The sequence below is a fragment of the Pezoporus flaviventris genome, unplaced genomic scaffold (genome assembly GCF_033815535.1).
Source record: "Pezoporus flaviventris isolate CSIRO_AGI_PZ_B2104156 unplaced genomic scaffold, CSIRO_AGI_Pfla_v1 ptg000018l, whole genome shotgun sequence".
NCBI lineage: Eukaryota > Metazoa > Chordata > Aves > Psittaciformes > Psittacidae > Pezoporus > Pezoporus flaviventris.
In genome coordinates this window covers 5522456-5539952 of record NW_026892566.1, presented here as the reverse complement: position 1 = coordinate 5539952, position 17497 = coordinate 5522456, and the positions used below count along the sequence as shown (strand labels likewise).

General features: G+C 43.6%; 1 protein-coding gene across 2 annotated transcripts in view; it reads left to right on the top strand.

Moving 5' to 3' along the window:
* LPAR1 (lysophosphatidic acid receptor 1) overlaps positions 1 to 16319 on the top strand; it is a 70405-nt gene extending 54086 nt beyond the window's left edge. For both annotated transcript variants that reach the window (XM_061455150.1, XM_061455151.1), the window contains exon 4: positions 14752 to 16319. In XM_061455150.1, the coding sequence (XP_061311134.1) occupies positions 14752 to 15053 (302 nt within the window). In that variant the 3' untranslated portion in view covers positions 15054 to 16319. The remainder of the gene's footprint in view (positions 1 to 14751) is intronic.
* The last annotated feature ends 1178 nt before the right edge of the window (positions 16320 to 17497 follow it).

Here is a 17497-nt window from a genome sequence, read left to right as displayed (position 1 = left end):
GACCTTAAGATCATCAAGTTCCAACCCCCCCTGCCATCGGCAGGGACACCTCACACTAAATCATATCACCCAAGTCTTCGTCCAGCCTGGTCTTGAACACTGCCAGGGATGAAGCATTCACAACCTTCCTCCTTATATCCAATTTAAACTTCCCCTGTTTAAGTTTGAACCCGTTACCCCTTGTCCTATCACTAAAGTCCTTAATGAAGAGTCCCTGCCCAGCATCCCTATAGACCCCCTTCAGATACTGGAAGGCTGCCCCAAAGTAATCTGATTTAAACTACTGTGAAAAGTGATGAATTAACACATCTGAATGATCCTGCAGGCACTATTTTGTGTGTGTTCCGGAGGAGGAGTTTTCAGCGTGGGTGCTTTAATTTGCCAGCACTGAAATAAAACATATTTCAAGTGGCCCCAGGTTTCACCTCCTGGACATGTGCTGGTGCCGTTGAGTAATGCTGGTGGGCACAACCTGGCTGCTTGGTGCTGTAGGGTTTTTACAGTGGAGCAATTCAGAAGCTGGCAGCAGGAACATGGAGGTGTCTTGTTTAATGATCACAGCTCTGTTTCACCCCTTTTGCTAGTCTGTCAGTTTGCTGCCCCTCAGCCTCATAGGTGAACTGCAGATCTCAGGCTGAAAGTTGCCTTTATGGTTCGGTAGCAGTCTTGGTCCTTCAGTTCCCCTTTCACTGGGGCACAGTAGCTGATGTTCTGCTAGGTAAGCTTTCTATTTCATAACCTGTGCCCATGATTACAAGCCTTCATTGTTTAAAGCAAAATGATGCAATACAGTAGATGGCCTAGATGTACTAAAAACTTCTTTTGAGGACTGATAATGGTGCAGAAACTTCTTGTTTTCCATGGAGAGAGTGTGGAGGAGAATTTTGTTTTTGTTTTTAAGGCCTGCTTTCAGTGCAGCTACACCATTTGCAAATGTTTGTTTTTACAACGGCTTCTGAAAGTCAGTAGGCTGACAATTTCTTTGACAGCTGGCTCCCTGCTTATATGCTGTCCCCTTTCTTTAAGGAGACATCTAGAACCTGTTACCATGGAGTGGTCAGAGCATCACGCTGTGCAGATGTGACTGGTGGGCATAGTGTGCAGGATCAATCAGAGGGGATTAGATGGATCCGAGGGCCATCAGAGCATGCAGAACAAATTGGGCTTGCTTTTTGAATGGCAGTGCTTTGTCATTCTGTGGATGCAGTCTTAGGCTAAGTGTGAAACAAGTGCTTTTCACAGTTATCTTCTGCCTCTGGCAGGCATTGGTGTGGCCCCCACTGTACGTAGCTGATCTGCCACATCTGGTGGAACTGTTATTAGCACCTCTTTTAAAAAGTGAAGTACTGCCCTGCTGTACATATTAGCGACATTAGTTATTACTAGATAGCTCGGTCTGCATCTCAGAGAATTGTTTAAGTTATGTTTTGTATTTTGAAAACTTCTAGATGGTTTCATTTTCAACTGCTAAATATATTACATTGTGCGGCATTTAAATCCCTTATCCCTTGAGGGCTGAAGTCCCTGTCAAGCAGAGGGTGAGCAAAGGAAGTATTTTCACGTTCCTGCCCTGCAGAAGCAGCATGCTGCCCAGCAGGTCCATGGGGAGAGCTTGCATGAGCGTGGCCGCAAGCTCTGCCTAGGCGGCAGCGTGCCTTCTCTGTCTGAGAGATGAGTTGGCTTTACCTCTGGGCCTGAAGACAGGTGACAGTAGAAAATAATTAGTGTGGTCTTTGTCAGTCTCATTAGAGAGGCCAGGATTTCAGTGGGAATGGAGACGGCTCGCTCATGCCCAGCAGCAGAAGACCCAGGACAAAGCTGAGACATGCTACAGAGAAAGCAGCAATGTTAATGCCTCTTCCTTCCTTGTTTGGTAAATAGGGACTGGATTTATAGAATCATAGAATGGTTAGGGTTGGAAAGGACCTTAAGATCATCTAGTTCCAACCCCCCTGCCATGGGAGGGACACCTCACACTAAACCATATCACCCAAGGCCTCGTCCAGCCTGGTCTTGAACACTGCCAATGATGGAGCATTTGCAGCCTCCCTGGGCAACCCATTCCAGTGCCTCACCACCCTAACAGGAAAGAATTTCCTCCTTATATCCAATCTAAACTTCCCCTGTTTAAGTTTGAACCCGTTACCCCTTGTCCTGTCACTACAGTCCCTAATGAAAGTCCTTCCCCAGCATCCCTATAGGCCCCCTTCAGATACTGGAAGGCTTCTATGAGGTGTCCACGCAGCCTTCTCTTCTCCAGGCTGAACAGCCCCAACTTTCTCAGCCTGTCTTCATATGGGAGGTGCTCCAGTCCCCTGATCATCCTCGTGGCCCTTCTCTGGACTTGTTCCAACAGTTCCATGTTCTTTTTATGTTGAGGACACCAGAACTGTACACAATGCTCCAGGTGAGGTCTCACAAGAGTAGAGTAAAGGGGCAGGATCACCTCCTTCGACCTGCTGGTCCCTTTTGTCTGGCATTTCTCATGAGCACCCCAGAAAGAGATGTAGGTGGCTGGGAATCAGCTCAGTTTGGGTGTTGAAAGTACTTCAGTATTCAGCTGCAATACAGCTGCCCTTTCATGAATAGGTGGGAGTAAATGAAGCGAATGAGAAGACTTAGTGCATTTTTTCCTGTCTTTATTTCATTATTATTGTTCCTTTTTATCATAGTCAAAAATCCATGGCCTTTTGGGGTATACTGGAGCAAAGTGTGTGCCAGAGATCAAAGAAACATCCTCAGAAACATGCAAATTGATCAACCTTCAAAATAGCATGATAGTTCTCTTATTTTGTGGTTTCAGAGGCTGTTTATATAGAAATCTTCAAGCCACAGTGACTCAGGATGTGGCACTTCAAGCCACAGTGACTCAGGATGTGGCACTAGGACAGTGCAAGCACTATTCTTGGACACTTCTAGATGTCATACTTTGCTTAGCAGGGGTAAAATTTAGAACACTACAGCAGACTGTCAGAGGTAGAGCGCTGTTCCCAAATACCAGCTGAAACATCAGGATCAGTTCAGTATGCTGAACCAAATGCATGAAATTGAGGGAAAACTCAGTCGTACTGAGAGGACGCATCACTCACCTAACCCAGAAACAGTTTTAATAGCTAACCCTTTAAGTGGATGACATTGGGATTCCCTTGTTTGTAGTGCTGAGGGTGTCTTAATGCATTCTGAATTTTTGCCCTTCTTTGTTTTTTGCCTGCTTGTCCTCACCTAATGATATAAACCAGAACTGTGTAAAGCATCACTCACACAATAGCTGTGTTCCCAGGGTTTTCCACAACTGTGTACTGATGAGAAAGGGCTAGCTGAAGACACACCTGTTTCGCCCAGTATAATGTGTGGTTTGGCAGCGTGATTCTTGAAGCTATGAGTTGAAATAAAGGCTAAATTGTATCAGTGCTGTCTTCTGTGTTTGCCTGAGGACTTTAAATCAGTATAGATCCTGTAGCAGTAAATACAAAGGCAATCACAGAGAAGCAGCCACTGGAATTTAGGTATTTACTACCAGCAATGAAATATTTCCAGACTTGTTCACTGTCTTTCCTATTTTAAGTATGGGAAATATTGTCATTCCCACAGTAAAATTATATGCTGCAGGACAGTAAACACCCTTCTCACGGGGAAAAAGTACCCAATGTACACTGTTGCAGTGCTTCTTTCTGCATGATTATATTTTAATGAATCCAGAGACTGGCATCATAGAAGTTGATAAAATACTAATCTTTCATTCTTCCTGACACCTGAGGTTTAAGTTACAGGGTGATGTCATCTTGTCTAGACAGGGAAAATTAGGTATTCTGAGAGAATTCAGAGGCATCTGTGAGAATCAAGAGCTAGCTGCATCTTTTTAAACCGTTTCTCATCTTCAGTGCGGAAACACAGACCAAAAGCTGTGTTTTCTGCCCAAGTTATCACCCTCATATAGACAGATTTAAATGAGTACATATAGAATTAAGTGCTAAAACCTGGAATTCACCCTTCTCATGAACTGTCAGTATATGCTTATCAAAAGCAAAATTTCGGTGGCTCTTCACTCTGCTTGTCTTGTGAACTGCAATGCCACGTCTGTCTGCTATCACTCTGTTTTATCATTGCTATTTGTAGATGCCTCACTGTGTAGACTCACTGTGTCACTGATAGCCTGAGCAAGGACCATATGGCCTTGACAGTGCTTGAGTGATGAGGTATACAGGAGACTTACCCTACTGTACTTGTTTGTGTAGAGTCTGTCCAAGGCTGCTTCTGCTTTAAGGCAGTATTTTCATTTGTTAACATTCAGATGAGGAGTAGAAGGCTTTGCTGCGAAGGAGGCTATCCTAACATATCTAAAAAGAGAGACTGAAGATTTATTCTAGAGTGACATTCCTTTAACCAAGAGGGCCCTTCCCCTGTTGTACACATCACTGTGGAGCTCGTGCTCTGTTTTCCCAGAGGAGCACAGCTTGCACGGTGGATTGTGCTTCTTAAAACTGTTTTGTGTAACTGTCTTGATGCAGTTCGCTTGAGAGGTGTCTGCGACAGCTTAACCAGCTAGCTGTTGACGTAGACCTGGTATAGAATACAGTCATTCTAAGTATCTCTGTGTTGTAGTAACACTTTTTCCTATTCACAGTCTGCTACTAGCACAGGAGAAACAGTTTTTCCTCCTCTAGGGAAGCAGATAGAGTCTAGTATTTTTCTTCTAGTATTATTAGTTTCATCTTGTGTAAGAATCAAAGCAGTCCTTTGCATATTAAATTGCATCCACCCATGCTTCATTTGGAAACTCATGTTGCAACTGGAGCTTATCCAAGCATAATACCAGTAACACTTAATGTCCCTAACAACAAAAGAAAATACAATTAAACAATCTCTTATACCAAAGTTGTTTGAAATCTGCTAAACAAATTGTATTGTTTCAGTGTAGCATTGTGACCTTCCCTGGGAAAGTACCAAGGTACCGCATGGGTGTATGGATTTCCAAACGAAAACTGGGCAAAACTAGCTTTTTCAATGTGAACAATTTTTCTGTGATTGAAAACTGAAGGTACTAGAGAAGCAGTGAAGCACCCAAGTCCCAAGCATGCTAAATATACCCTTGCGGAGGCAGGCAAAACAGAGTCCAGTTTGTGAGCCCTGCCTTCAGGGTGCCAGCTGGACTGCTCCTGCCTCAGATGACATCTTGCAGTGAGCTTTCACGCTTGCGTAGGCATGTTCACGTTGCCACCAGACCTGGTTGCCCTTTAGCTGCCAAACATCCCGAACCTGAAAGCCTCTCCCAGACCCCTAGGATGGGGTCCTCTTGCCACTCAGGGATGGGTCCGTCCCCCACCTCACACCCCAAGTCATGACCATGAGCAATCAGAGCCTGTAAAAAAGAGCCTGGCAGAGTTTGGACTAGAGGATTCAAGTAGGTTGCTAGGTGCACACTGAAAGGCAGTTTCTTGCTTCTAATTCTCCCCAGACTTCTGCTGCCTACTTTCTTTTGTCCTGTGTCACCATGACCCAGGGGAAACAAGTACCATGAGCCAGCCTTTATCAGCTGGGCTATTCTGCTCCTTTTCCAGCCGAGCTACCACCAGTAATTTGGGACTGTTGCAGCATTTGTGACCATAACAGAGTATAAAGGCTCATCTAGAATGCCTGGAAATTGAAAAAGACACCAAAATTTCTTCTTTGTCTCAGCATTTTGGCAACAGCAAAATTCCACAGGGACTCCTGTTTGTCTTTACCCAGAGATAAATACTCAAGACTGCTCTGGCAACAGCCAGGCTTTTATTCAGAGATTAGCTTCACATATCTTTATGAATTTAGAAGTCAGTTGGAATCCTGACTGTTGGCATTTAATGACTTCCTGGTTTTGTCTAAAATGCTTTTTATAGATAAAAGGCTCAGTTTCTTCTTTTGCGGGGGATGGTGGGCACAGCACTGTCTTTTTCCTGGTCTCGGCGTTAGTGGCAAATTCCATTTTTCTTTAACAGCCTTTTAATCTGAGAGATTCAAATGGATGCAGAAAAACTACCGTGGCTCAAGCTTTTGCTTTTCTTTTTGGAGAGCAGTTTGCACATGTTGTCTTTGTAAGGTGTTTTTTAAAACCACAACAACCCTATGTTTAAAATAAAGAGGTATTCGAACACCTTGGTTTGCAGGTGTCAGTTGAAAAACAATCCTGGTCTCCATTTGCATTAGCACTTCAGAGATGTCAGCCAAGGAATGTTTGAAGACAGCTGGATCAGCAGGCCTGAGACCAATGAACTCATTTTGCAGGGCTGCAAGCAGCAGGCAGAGAATGACACCAAGCAAGTGTTAACCTGGGGTAGCGTTTAACAAGCACCCATGAAATAAAACAGGTCAGTTTTCATGGCTTGCTGATGCCTCTTCAGTTTGTTTTGTTTCATTACCATTCCTCCTCAGATGTTTCTCTCTGTTGCTGTTTCAAAAGCTTCCGATACTACAGACATATGCAGGGGCTTGGAGACCCGTGCGGTTTCTGAAATATCCACAGCTGGTGCCAGGCTCTGAGGAAAGGCCATCTAGGGTCGAGGTGGGAAGACACCCAGCAGGTAGGACCTCCAGAAGGAAAGCCAGGAGGCTGCCAGCATACCCTGCCTTCAGCCCTTGGCAGCTAACACCTAGTGGCAGTGAGCACAAAGTGCTGCAGGGAGTGAGCTCATGAGGACTCCCATGGCTGCCATTTGTGAGGGAAACCTCCTCATCATTATCTACATCTCTTTAAACTGTGTCTCATCTTCAGTATGCAAACTGAAGTAGGAAGAGAAGACCAAAGCCATCAGCCACCTTGAGAAGCAGGACGGTGTGATGGCTGTAGACATAGCCCCACCGACCACAGCTGTTTTCTATCTGAGCATCTCCATGCTCAGAGACAGCAGCCGTGTGACTACAGCAGTGGTGCCAATGGTGTTATTGGCTAATGGTTGTTTCAGCACCCTGTGAAACACTGTGGTGGGTCAGGTGTATCTTTAGTTGGCCCTACATGAAAGTGTAGATGCCAAAGCATGTCTTGTTTAAAAGGAGGGCTTTGACCTAAAGATGTCACAGAGGAATTTGTAGACGTAAGTATTGAAATGGTGAATTTACAGGAGCAATGCAGTGATGCAAGCATTAAAAGGGAACAGAGAGCACAGAGACCAGCCTGTAGCAAATGAGTCTGTATGCCAGCAGGAGTGTCAGTTGTGGTCAAGACTGGATGTCTATTTAGGAACAGTTTTTTCCTTTATTTTATTCTTTCTGAAGGGAAAGAAGCTGATGAGGATTAAAGGGAAGAGCAGACCTTTGTGGACAAGGTTTGCTGTTCCTCCCAGCCCAGCTAGAGAGCACAGGCGGAGCCCCAAGGAAGCTTTCATGTTAAGCCATTAGCATGTTTTAGACCAGATAAATGGTTCAGGAGGGAAGCAGTCAGGTTCCTCAGAGATGAGGTGATTTGCTGAAAAAGTTAGCCATGCCTTAAACACCAAATAAATTCTCTGCACAGGAGTTCAGAAGTGAAGTCAGATGTTTGAAGTATACACATACTGTATTCCTGCTGGGAAGGGGAAATATATTTTGGAGCAAGACATGATTCCTCTGTTCCTACATGATCCAGCCATTATTTTGTGCAAAGTCTGACCCAACTCAACAGCTCCAAATCCCAGAACAGGATTCAGGAAAAGGTTCGAGTGTGCATGTGCATACAGCTGTTGAGAAGGTAGGAAATTGGGGAATGGATGCAGTACTAGCAGAAACAGTTTATTTTAAAATGCCTTTGCAAACCATGGCTGCAGTAGACTGAAAAATCTGGCAAACCTGTCAACTTTTCATGCGGAGTACAAATACTTGGAAAAGCTGAGGTCAGGATTTTATAACCTGCACATTCAGAGCTGTTCAGCTTATGGGAGACGAGCAAGGGTCCCTGGGGATAGGACACATTTAGTGTTGTGGAAGACAGGCTCTTAGGTCCTATCACCCAGCTCCTCCCTTGTACCCCCCTAGTTGTGTATTTTCTGTTACTAGCTTCAACCATCTTGCTCCAAATCTTCTTACAAGAAGTACATGTAAGATGCTGTTGGATGAATATGAATGTAGGTCTTACTTAGCTTTGCTTTGTTTATCGTTACCTGTTTTACACTGGTGGAGATATACCCCCTTCCTTTCACACAGAGTCCCACAAGAGAAATTTTTGACTTGAAACCCAAAGAGGCCATTGCATCAAAGTCTCCCAGGTCCATGTCAGAGAAAGCAGCATTTTACACTCAGTCAGAACCTGCAGGAGTGTGCTACGAATCTCTTATTCAAAATTCATACATCTTCCTTAAGTAAAGGCACCTTAAGTAAGTGAAGGAGGTTTTATAACACCCTTTTCAGCAAGGCCATTGTTACTGGCATGCTGCTCTCCCCTGCCTCAGGTATTTTTCAAGGACGGTCTTTCACTGTCATCCTCCCCAAACCTTTTGAAGTCTGTGGGTGGAGCGGTAAGCCTCTTGTATCTGAAGGTTATGAAGAATTTTCCATATTTAGCATAAGATTATTTTACGTTTGTTGATCTGGTCCATATGTGGTAGTCATATTTTTGCACGTAAAAATTCTATGGGTGGAATTAAACCAATGTTGACTGTTTCCAGCAGAAACTACAAAAACCAGCAACAACTGTGTTTTCATCCACCAAGAACTGTAAGTTGTATTGTACCAATGTTGTGGCAAAATTTGGGGAAATTATGTCAGAACTGCTCCTACACTTTATAAGTTTACAGTGTAATAAATTATCTTCATGGAACTTTTGAATATGTAATTCAGCATGCAGTTTAGATTTCATTCTTCAATATTTGTATCTGTGGAAAACAATACATAGTTATAAATAAGCACTATTTCATGCAGTACATATCTCTAGTCATGCTATGCATGAGATAATACACAATGTGATGAGGATTATTGATACAGCTTTCAGATGTCTAAGGCACAAAGAAATGCAGTTGTGTGGCAGCTCCACAGCTAGCTTAGCAAGTTGCTTTCCCTCCTGAGTGTAGGGTTGTACTGGGACATGGAAAATTCTTGGCTATGGTTTTGTTAAATAAATCACCTCTCCATAGCATTGGTTTCAGCCTACAGAAAGTGTGGCAAAACTCTTCTCCTTGTTGGTAACTGGCAGTGATGCTCAGTGTCCTTTCCTGTCTTGGTCCCCATTGTCCCAGTGGAATAGATAGTGTAGCCACCTATCACAAGTGTCACTCTGAGAACAGGAGGGGATTTGGAGAGGACAGCAGGTGGACAAGGAGAGCTGGGCAACTGTGGCAGAACATAAATGTCCCTGAAGTTCAGCTGGAGTGGGTCTTTTCTGTCTTTTATATCATGGTGCTTTACTGTCTGTAATCTTAACAAAACTGCAAACACAAGAGAGATCTTTTTCCCCCTTCTCTCTTTTCTATGGAAAAACTAGCTTGTTCCATATTTTTCCCCTCCATAGAGTTCTCTGTGTGAGGATTTTGCAGGGTGAGCATGAGGCCATGTCAGAAATCAGTAAAGTCTAGGTCTATACCCAAGATGGGTGGAAGAGGGCACACAAAAGGGATACATTATGGTTAGGCAGGAGGAAAGGGGTGTTTCAGAATAGGTGTGCACTGACAAGAGCTGCATCCCACCAGAGCCTCTGAGGGACAACTGTGTGTGACTTGCAGGAGCAGAAGTGCTTATTTTACTTTACTGTTGTGAGTTAGAGGAAAACAGAAGTTAATGGAATAAATGCAGACTTACGCTGTCCAAGGCAGAAGGCAGCAACAGCAAATAAAAAGTGCTTGCTTAGAAAATTCATCTACTAACATAAGAAGTTTCATGAACTAACATGAGAAGTTTCATGAGTAGCCATCTAGTGTGGTATCCTAGTAATGAGCAACTAGTTTATCAGTGTTCATTCTCATGTAGCTTCTTTTCTGCTGCTGTTTTTTGTTGCTTACTTTGTTGTGATTTATCATGGCTGGTTTCGTATGCCTACTGCCTACAACAGTTTTTACTCCCTTGCAGTCAAACCTTGCTGTGAGGCCATGCCATGCTTACCCGAGGAGTTCTCAAGAATCCAGCTTCCATGGAAATATAATCCCCACTGCTGCATCAGATAAGGACAGAGGCAATGTAGTTATATCATAGTCATTAGAAAGCCCCCAGTGCACTTTGACCACAGTGCAGCAAAACAGACTGTGCACAAGGAGCTGGGGTTTCAGACCTGGGTGAGAGTTATCACACAGCAACAGAAAACGAGATTAGTGTCATGACTGTTTTACTGTAACTCCTGATGTAAAAGCGTGCTAGAAAGGTTTCCTGCTGTAAAACATGCTTCTCAGTTTATAGAGACCCCTCTCTTCTTGTATCCTTAAATGTTTTTAAAAAATGCAGTGTGATTTCTCTCATTCCTTCAGACTTTACTGTCTCGTAGCCTGATTCTTCAAACAGCCCTGTCCTGCCAGACACACAAGGCAGACCTTGGCCATACACCACAGGGATGTTCCTCTCTGTGATTGAACAGTTTGGTCAGCTTCATGCAGTGCCAGCACCTCTAAGGATTACCAGGATTGGAAGTGTCACCCTGAGGTGCTATTTATCTGTCTAGGCAACAGTGCTCTTCAGCCACCCAAGGGCATACCGTCTGTGATTTTATTCATGCATGTTGATGTCTCCTAGTGCCATGGCATGACAATGTCATATCCATGAAGCTGAGCAGATTGATTCATTGCATGCAGTAAATCTGCTTTGTATGTCATTTTAACACGGGTTTAACCAAAGCCTGTAAAATGTTAAGATGCACCTGGAAATTACTCACACTGTACTTCAGGCTGCTCTCAGTTCTGTTCGTAGGCAGAAAAATACATCAAGAGTTTGGTGTATGCTTAAGGCTTTTCAGTATATGGCAGCAGAGAGCTTTTGGATCTCACTCTTTTATTAGATGTGATATTTTTAGATCTTCATTCTTGGTGAAATCAGTGCACAACAAATTTCTGGAAAGGGAGGAATTTAACCTCACTTGCAGCTAGTATCACTTTTCTTTGACAAGTACTCCAAGTAAGAAGAAAAAGAAGGCTTTTTTTTTCCTTCCAGAGAAGTAATTCCATGTTTAACAGATAATGTTTCTTAAATTTGACGTAACAGGAGCCTGACATTTTAATGTTCCTTGCATTGTACCTAGCTCAAATATGCCCTTACCGTAAGTGATGCTTTCCAGTGTTTTCCAGGGTACGGACAGTTAAATAACAAGTGAGAAAACACAAGGCATTGTTTTGTCAGCATTTGCAAACGCTTAACTTAATAAGCTGGAGGACCATGGTGGGAAGTTTTGCTAGGAAAATCCCAGGGGCTAAAGGAAAACAAAACCCGCTAGATTAAATGGGGCTGGCTTCAATGGCTTTTATTTCCCAATAACAAATGAGCCGTCTGTTCAGACGCTTGAAGCTAGCCCTGTTTGCACAGAGGTGCAGTCCTGGGTGCTGTGTGCTCCTCTGCTGCCATGTACTCCTCTGCTGCCACTGCTGCTGCATGGAGGAAACAGGTTGAACAGTCAGCCTGGCCTGTAGCTGCGGACCAAGGCAGCTGAAAGCCTACATTACCAGAGCAGGTCTGTAGCTTGGCGCTGGGAATTTCTTCTCCCCTCCACTCCCTGGCTGACAACGCATCACTGACCCAGTTCCAGGCCTGGCATGAGCAGCAGGGTGACAACTTGCAGAATAGTGACTTCGATTTGCTTCCAGAGCTGGGTGGGAAGACAACCCATTGTGTTTGTCCTTTGCTCAACCGCAGTCCTTTTCTTGAGTGCAGCCACATCAAGCCTCAGCGCATAGGTTATTGGACCTATTTGTGATACTGAGGAGCCCAGAATGGCTTAGAAACTCCACCCAAGACCAGTGTTCAGTACAGTGGGCTGCATATGAACTTTTGCCGAAGACTTTGGGGCTTTCTCAGGGACAAATGGCTACCTGCCTCACTGTACTGCTTCTTGTCGTTGCTGCTTTCAACATACCCAAAAATGATAGCAACAGAATGTTCTGTTTGGCATACTTAGTTTCTCAACAACAGATCTGGAATGGGAAAAAAAAAAATGTTGGAAAATTGGAAGCTTTCAATTGCAACTTTAAACAACACTATGAGAGCTTTCCTGTCAGCTCCATTGTTCCCACATTGGACTTCTCTGCTACAGGCCTGGTGAGGATGCTGTCATCATCTTTTGTCCTTGACTGTAGATCCCATGACTTGCAGTGTTCCTGTCTCTGATGTTGTTCCCCCAAAGCAGCCTGTAATGAAGAAATTACATGCTGTCATGGTTTAAACCCTAGCCAGACAGCTTGTTCACTCACTCCCAGTGAGTGGTGCTGGGTAGAGAGGAATCGAGGGCTCTCCCCCCTTCCCCCCAGGGCTTTCCCCTTCCCCACTCCCGGAGGAATGGGGAAGAGGATCGAAAGAGTGCAACTCCCATGGGTTGAGACAAGAACAGTCCAGCAACCAATGTACAAAACAAATCACCACCGCTACCACCAACGACAACAATGATAAGGGAAAATAACAAGGGAAGAGAATACAATACCACCGGCCAAGAAACGAGTCCCACCCGGAAGCCCGTGTCCTTCCAGGTAACTCCCAGTTACCCCCCCACCCCGGGCATGACATGCTGTGGTATGGAATACCTCCTTGGCTAGCCTGGGTCGGGCACCCTGTCTCTGCTTCCTCCCGGCTTCCCCTCCTCCCTGGCAGAGCATGAGTCTCACAAAGTCCTTGGTCAGGGTAAACATCACTTAGCAACAACCGAAAACATCGGTATCACCAGCACTGTTCCCAGGCTGGAAGTCAAAACACAGCACTGCACCAGCTACCACAAAGGGGAAACATGACTGCTACTGCTGAACCCAGGACACATGCTCAAGCTGGATCAAAGTCCACTGCTGCCTCTCTAGCTAGGAGTTTGAACACAACATGCTCAGTTCCAGCAGTGAGTAGCTGAATTTGAAAAATTGGCTTGGTTTCTGCGGAAAACAGCTCAGCAGAGCTGTTCTGTGCAGAAGACAGCCTCTCTATCAATGTGAACAGTTCTGCAAATAAAGAGATGCAGTTTTCTACTACCTGGGAGCAGGTACAAAGAAAGGACAAAAGATCATGGTCCTTTGCGTGAGTTTCAAATACTCTTTTCTAGGACAGTTGTAATCTGAAAGAGCAGCAGACAAAAGCTATGAAGTGGATTCATGTGTTTGATGCCACCTCGGTGTGGGAGAGTTTCATCCCTATGCTGCAAAATTGCTGCCAGCCCCTAACAAAGTCATTTGGCTAACGCCATTGGTGCTTTGTAGTGGCAGCTGGCACTTCGCCTCCCATCTTCTCCTTTGCAAGCTTTGTTGGTCTGCAAAGCAATAGGCATTGAGTGGCACTGTGGCACCACTAGTTGCAAGCAAGCTCAGTTTAGGGATGCTTTTTGGTACAAAAAAAGCATATGTGTGGTTGCCTGGTTGGTAACCAGTGTCTGTAGCCTGGCACATCCTGAGTGTTTGCAAAGCCCTTCAAAAAACATTCTGTTTAATCTAGGTGGGTTTGACATCCAAATAGAAAGGTGTCTGCACAGCTTACAGCTGGCACTGCTCAAGCTGGAAATAGCTGGCACCTTCTTGGCAGGCACAGCAAAAAGTCTGTGTGCTGCGGAGACTGACAGTAGTGAGCTGCTAGATCTGCAGAGAGCATCACTGTAATAAAAATAGAGGCAATATGTTAGCAAATAAATACCACAGTGACAGGAGAACCTGTCTGAAAACAATCCTCACTGGGTAGTGCTGGGAAGCCCTTATTGCTGCTGCGTCTGCTAAACCTGACCACTGATGACAAGACTTTGGTTTCCACCTCAGTCAAGCATGTCAAGTCAAGCCTGGAAAATCTCAGGAGCCCTGTCTTCGCTCTGACAAATACAATTTGGTGTAAGGGCTTTCCCAGTATGTTTAGAACCTCTTTAACCTTTCAAGGAGCAAGCATCCTTTAACTCAGTACTCTCACTAAAGCGAAAAGCTTTCATTTCTGCATTGAACGTTGAATTTTATTCTGGGCTTTATTCCCCTCAGAGCTTTGCAAAGCAGAGAAAAGAGGGGGAAGCATTTTAATCAGGGTAGGGCTCTTCGGCATTTACGCTATTGAAGCCTGAGGAGTGTCTGAATTTCTATTGAATAGAGACTAAGAAAAGAAGTAGATCTGGTGAAGGATGGCATTTCAGTGCAAGAAGGATGTGTGTTTAGGACTTTCCATTACATAATAGGGCTGAAATGGATTAACAAGACCCAGGCTTTCTTTTTCTTGAGAATTGTTGCCTGCACCACTCTTTTTCTATTACTGATGCTTCAGTCACAGCACTCATAGAAAGGTTTTCTTTGTTGTTATTAGTTTGAGAAGTAAATTGCAGCATCATTTCTCCTGATCAAGGGATTGATTAGTCAGAGGTCTCTAGCTAAATGGAAAAAATGTTCCTCATTATCAATTTTAAGTGCAAATGGATTTGCCAAGCAGTGTTTCAGATGGTGTCAGGAGGGGGAGAATGCCTTTCTCTTTTGATGTGCTGCCCGTAACTATTTACAGATCTTTGAAAGGCATCCCTCTCATCAGGTCAGTGAAGAAATAGTGTGGGAACAATACTTTTGAAAGAAAAAATTAACCATTGCCATTTCCAGTTGGATGGTTCTCATAGTGTTTTCTCATAGTGTTGGTGCATTAGTATATTTATGGGTTATGTTGTGTTTTGTCCACTCTTTGTCTTCCTAGGTGCTTTCATTATCTGCTGGACCCCAGGATTAGTCTTGCTGCTCCTTGATGTTTGCTGTCCCCAGTGCAACGTCCTGGCATACGAAAAATTCTTCCTGCTCCTGGCAGAGTTCAACTCCGCCATGAACCCCATCATCTACTCCTACCGGGACAAGGAGATGAGCGCAACCTTCAAGCAGATCCTCTGCTGCCAACGCAGTGAGAATGCCAATGGCCCCACTGAAGGCTCAGACCGCTCTGCGTCCTCGCTCAACCACACCATCTTGGCAGGCGTGCACAGTAACGACCACTCAGTGGTGTAAAACCACAGACAGCCACATGGCCGATGAAGAGCAGTGGGGGATTATGTGGAGCGGGATGGATGCACGGCCTGGGGCAAGGTAACCCACTCACAAGGTTTTCTCAGACACTAATGGACTAGAAGTATTTCTCTTCCTGGAAGCTCCACACACCGGTGCAGTCTGTCTTGTCTGCAGGACTGTCCTTGCTGCAAGGCTTTTGGTTTCCACTTTCAAAAAGCAGAAGGCAGATGCCTTGTGGCGGAGGTCATCAGTAGCCCATGGAGAGCCTCGCTGAGACTTTGTCGGACTTTGCTGCATCTTGGTGCCAGTCTGAATCAACCCTGATTAATTAAGCTTATATCTGCTTCACTGCATTTACATGTAGCCACTTAGTCTTTTATAAAGGGAGTAAAGGGGATTAAAGTATGCCTATCATTTAATAGACATGTAATATTTATCACCATCAGCATGCTTGTGATGAAAATTTTCTGTGCAGGGATTAAAACTGTGCTCTAGTCTTTGCGTCATTAGCCACACTGCCATAACTACAGTGAAAACAGAAGTAATTTTTCTAGTACAGGCAACAGGAAGATGATGAAAACTGACTCTTCTTACCTTCATTACTGATGTTAGAAAGCATGCATGTTCTGTGTGTATGCAGATTGTTTTAATTAAAAAAATTGTTGTAAAGTCTGCAAGTAGAAAAGTATAGACTGTATTGCAGTGTTTGTTTAGATTATGAAATAAACAGTACTCTAGTCACAAGGTATTTAATGTTCTTCTTTGAAGTGCGTTATGGAATGTGTAACATGTAAGGGGTCCCAAGTTTTTCATGGTCAAGTTCTTAAAGTAGGGCACATCCATAAGGCTCTTAAAGGGGTACAGTCAGGTTGGCAGAATTTAAAAAACGATATTTATGGCATTGGAACATTTTTCTTGTCCATGGCAGAACGCAGAAGGATTTTTTGATGTATACGATTGTATTTTGTATTTTATAAAGTCAAGATAAAGTAGGTAGTCATCTCTTGCAAATGACAGGACTGTGCTACATGTAATAGCCATGCATGGATATTGTTAAGACTAGCTGAGCTAACAGATGGATTTTTTCACATATGTGTATTTTAAAGAGAAATATCAGTTGTGTGAATCTCGGTTACCAAGAGTCAGTGACATCAATCACACAGGTGTAAATATGGACGAAGATGAGACCTTGATAATGAAAAACTTGGCACCTTTCTCTAGGAAACTCTGTGTTCTCCTAACAGTATAAAATATATCAACAGTAAAGTCCTGGGGCCATTTTCATCATTGTAATGTGCCTCTATAACAAAAAACAAAACAAAAAACCCTAAAAAAAAAAAAAAAAAAGAATGACATAAAAAAGGGAAAAAAAAACAGAAAAAAACGCACAAAAAAGAAAAAACACAAAACCCACCAAAACAAAAACAATACCACAAAAAACCACAAGAAAAACTTAAAAAAAAATAAATACAAAACCACAAAAAAACTCACAAAAATTATCAGAGGTATATCCGTCTATGTACTGTACTGGAATGTAACACAAGGGACAATATATTCCCATTTGGGCAGGGAAAGAATGGAGGGGAGAGTATAAGCCCAGGAAAAAGCAGAATTTTTAGCATCTCTCGCTTGGAAGATATACTTAGATTTCCAAGTATAAAATCACTTGGAAAAGGCAATTCCTTGCGGGGGAGGGAGGGGGGGGGAAGCAAGTGAGCAAAACCTGTCTGCATTGAATAACATGAGAGTTTTGCCACTGTTCTCAGTGAAACTGAAATTCACCTGTACTGTCAAGCCAAATTTGTGTGGACACTGTGGAAAATCAAGTGGACAGAGAGGATAAACTCAACATTATCTGTCAGTTGACCAAGATATTGAATGTTGCACTTGCTTTGTCCAAAACAGCTCTTTTTTCCGACTGCATTTTAGAGCAAGTGAATGTAAATTTTGATTTTTTTTTTTTTTATCCACATAACTGTACTGCAAAAGAGAAGAACAGGTTGGATGAACTTTTTCATTTAAAATTATCTCTTTGCTAAGCCACTCATAAATTATTCTTAGTGCTTCTGTGATGTTTCATCTAGTGCAGTTAAGCAGAAGAGAGGGTGAGAGTGCCTCCAAAGAGAGGGCACATCCAACTGAAAAACAATTTCCTTTTCTCAAGAACGCTTGGAGTTGCCTTCTTCCCTGGATCCAGGAAGAGCACTTTTTCCTGTCCCCATCTTCTCCATAAAAGAAGGATATCGTAGACACTTTATTTTTGGGGATGCCCTTTCCAAGTGTCCGTTTTACTGCTGTTTGCATGCTCTTGATTGAATCTTTCCTGGATGGGTGGGAGGATGATGCTAAGAAATAGCAGCAAATCCTTCACCCTCGTTCACTGTGTTGAAAGTGTGGTGGTTTTGAAGAAGTCATGGGGGAATAATCTTAAAGCAGGTGTGTGA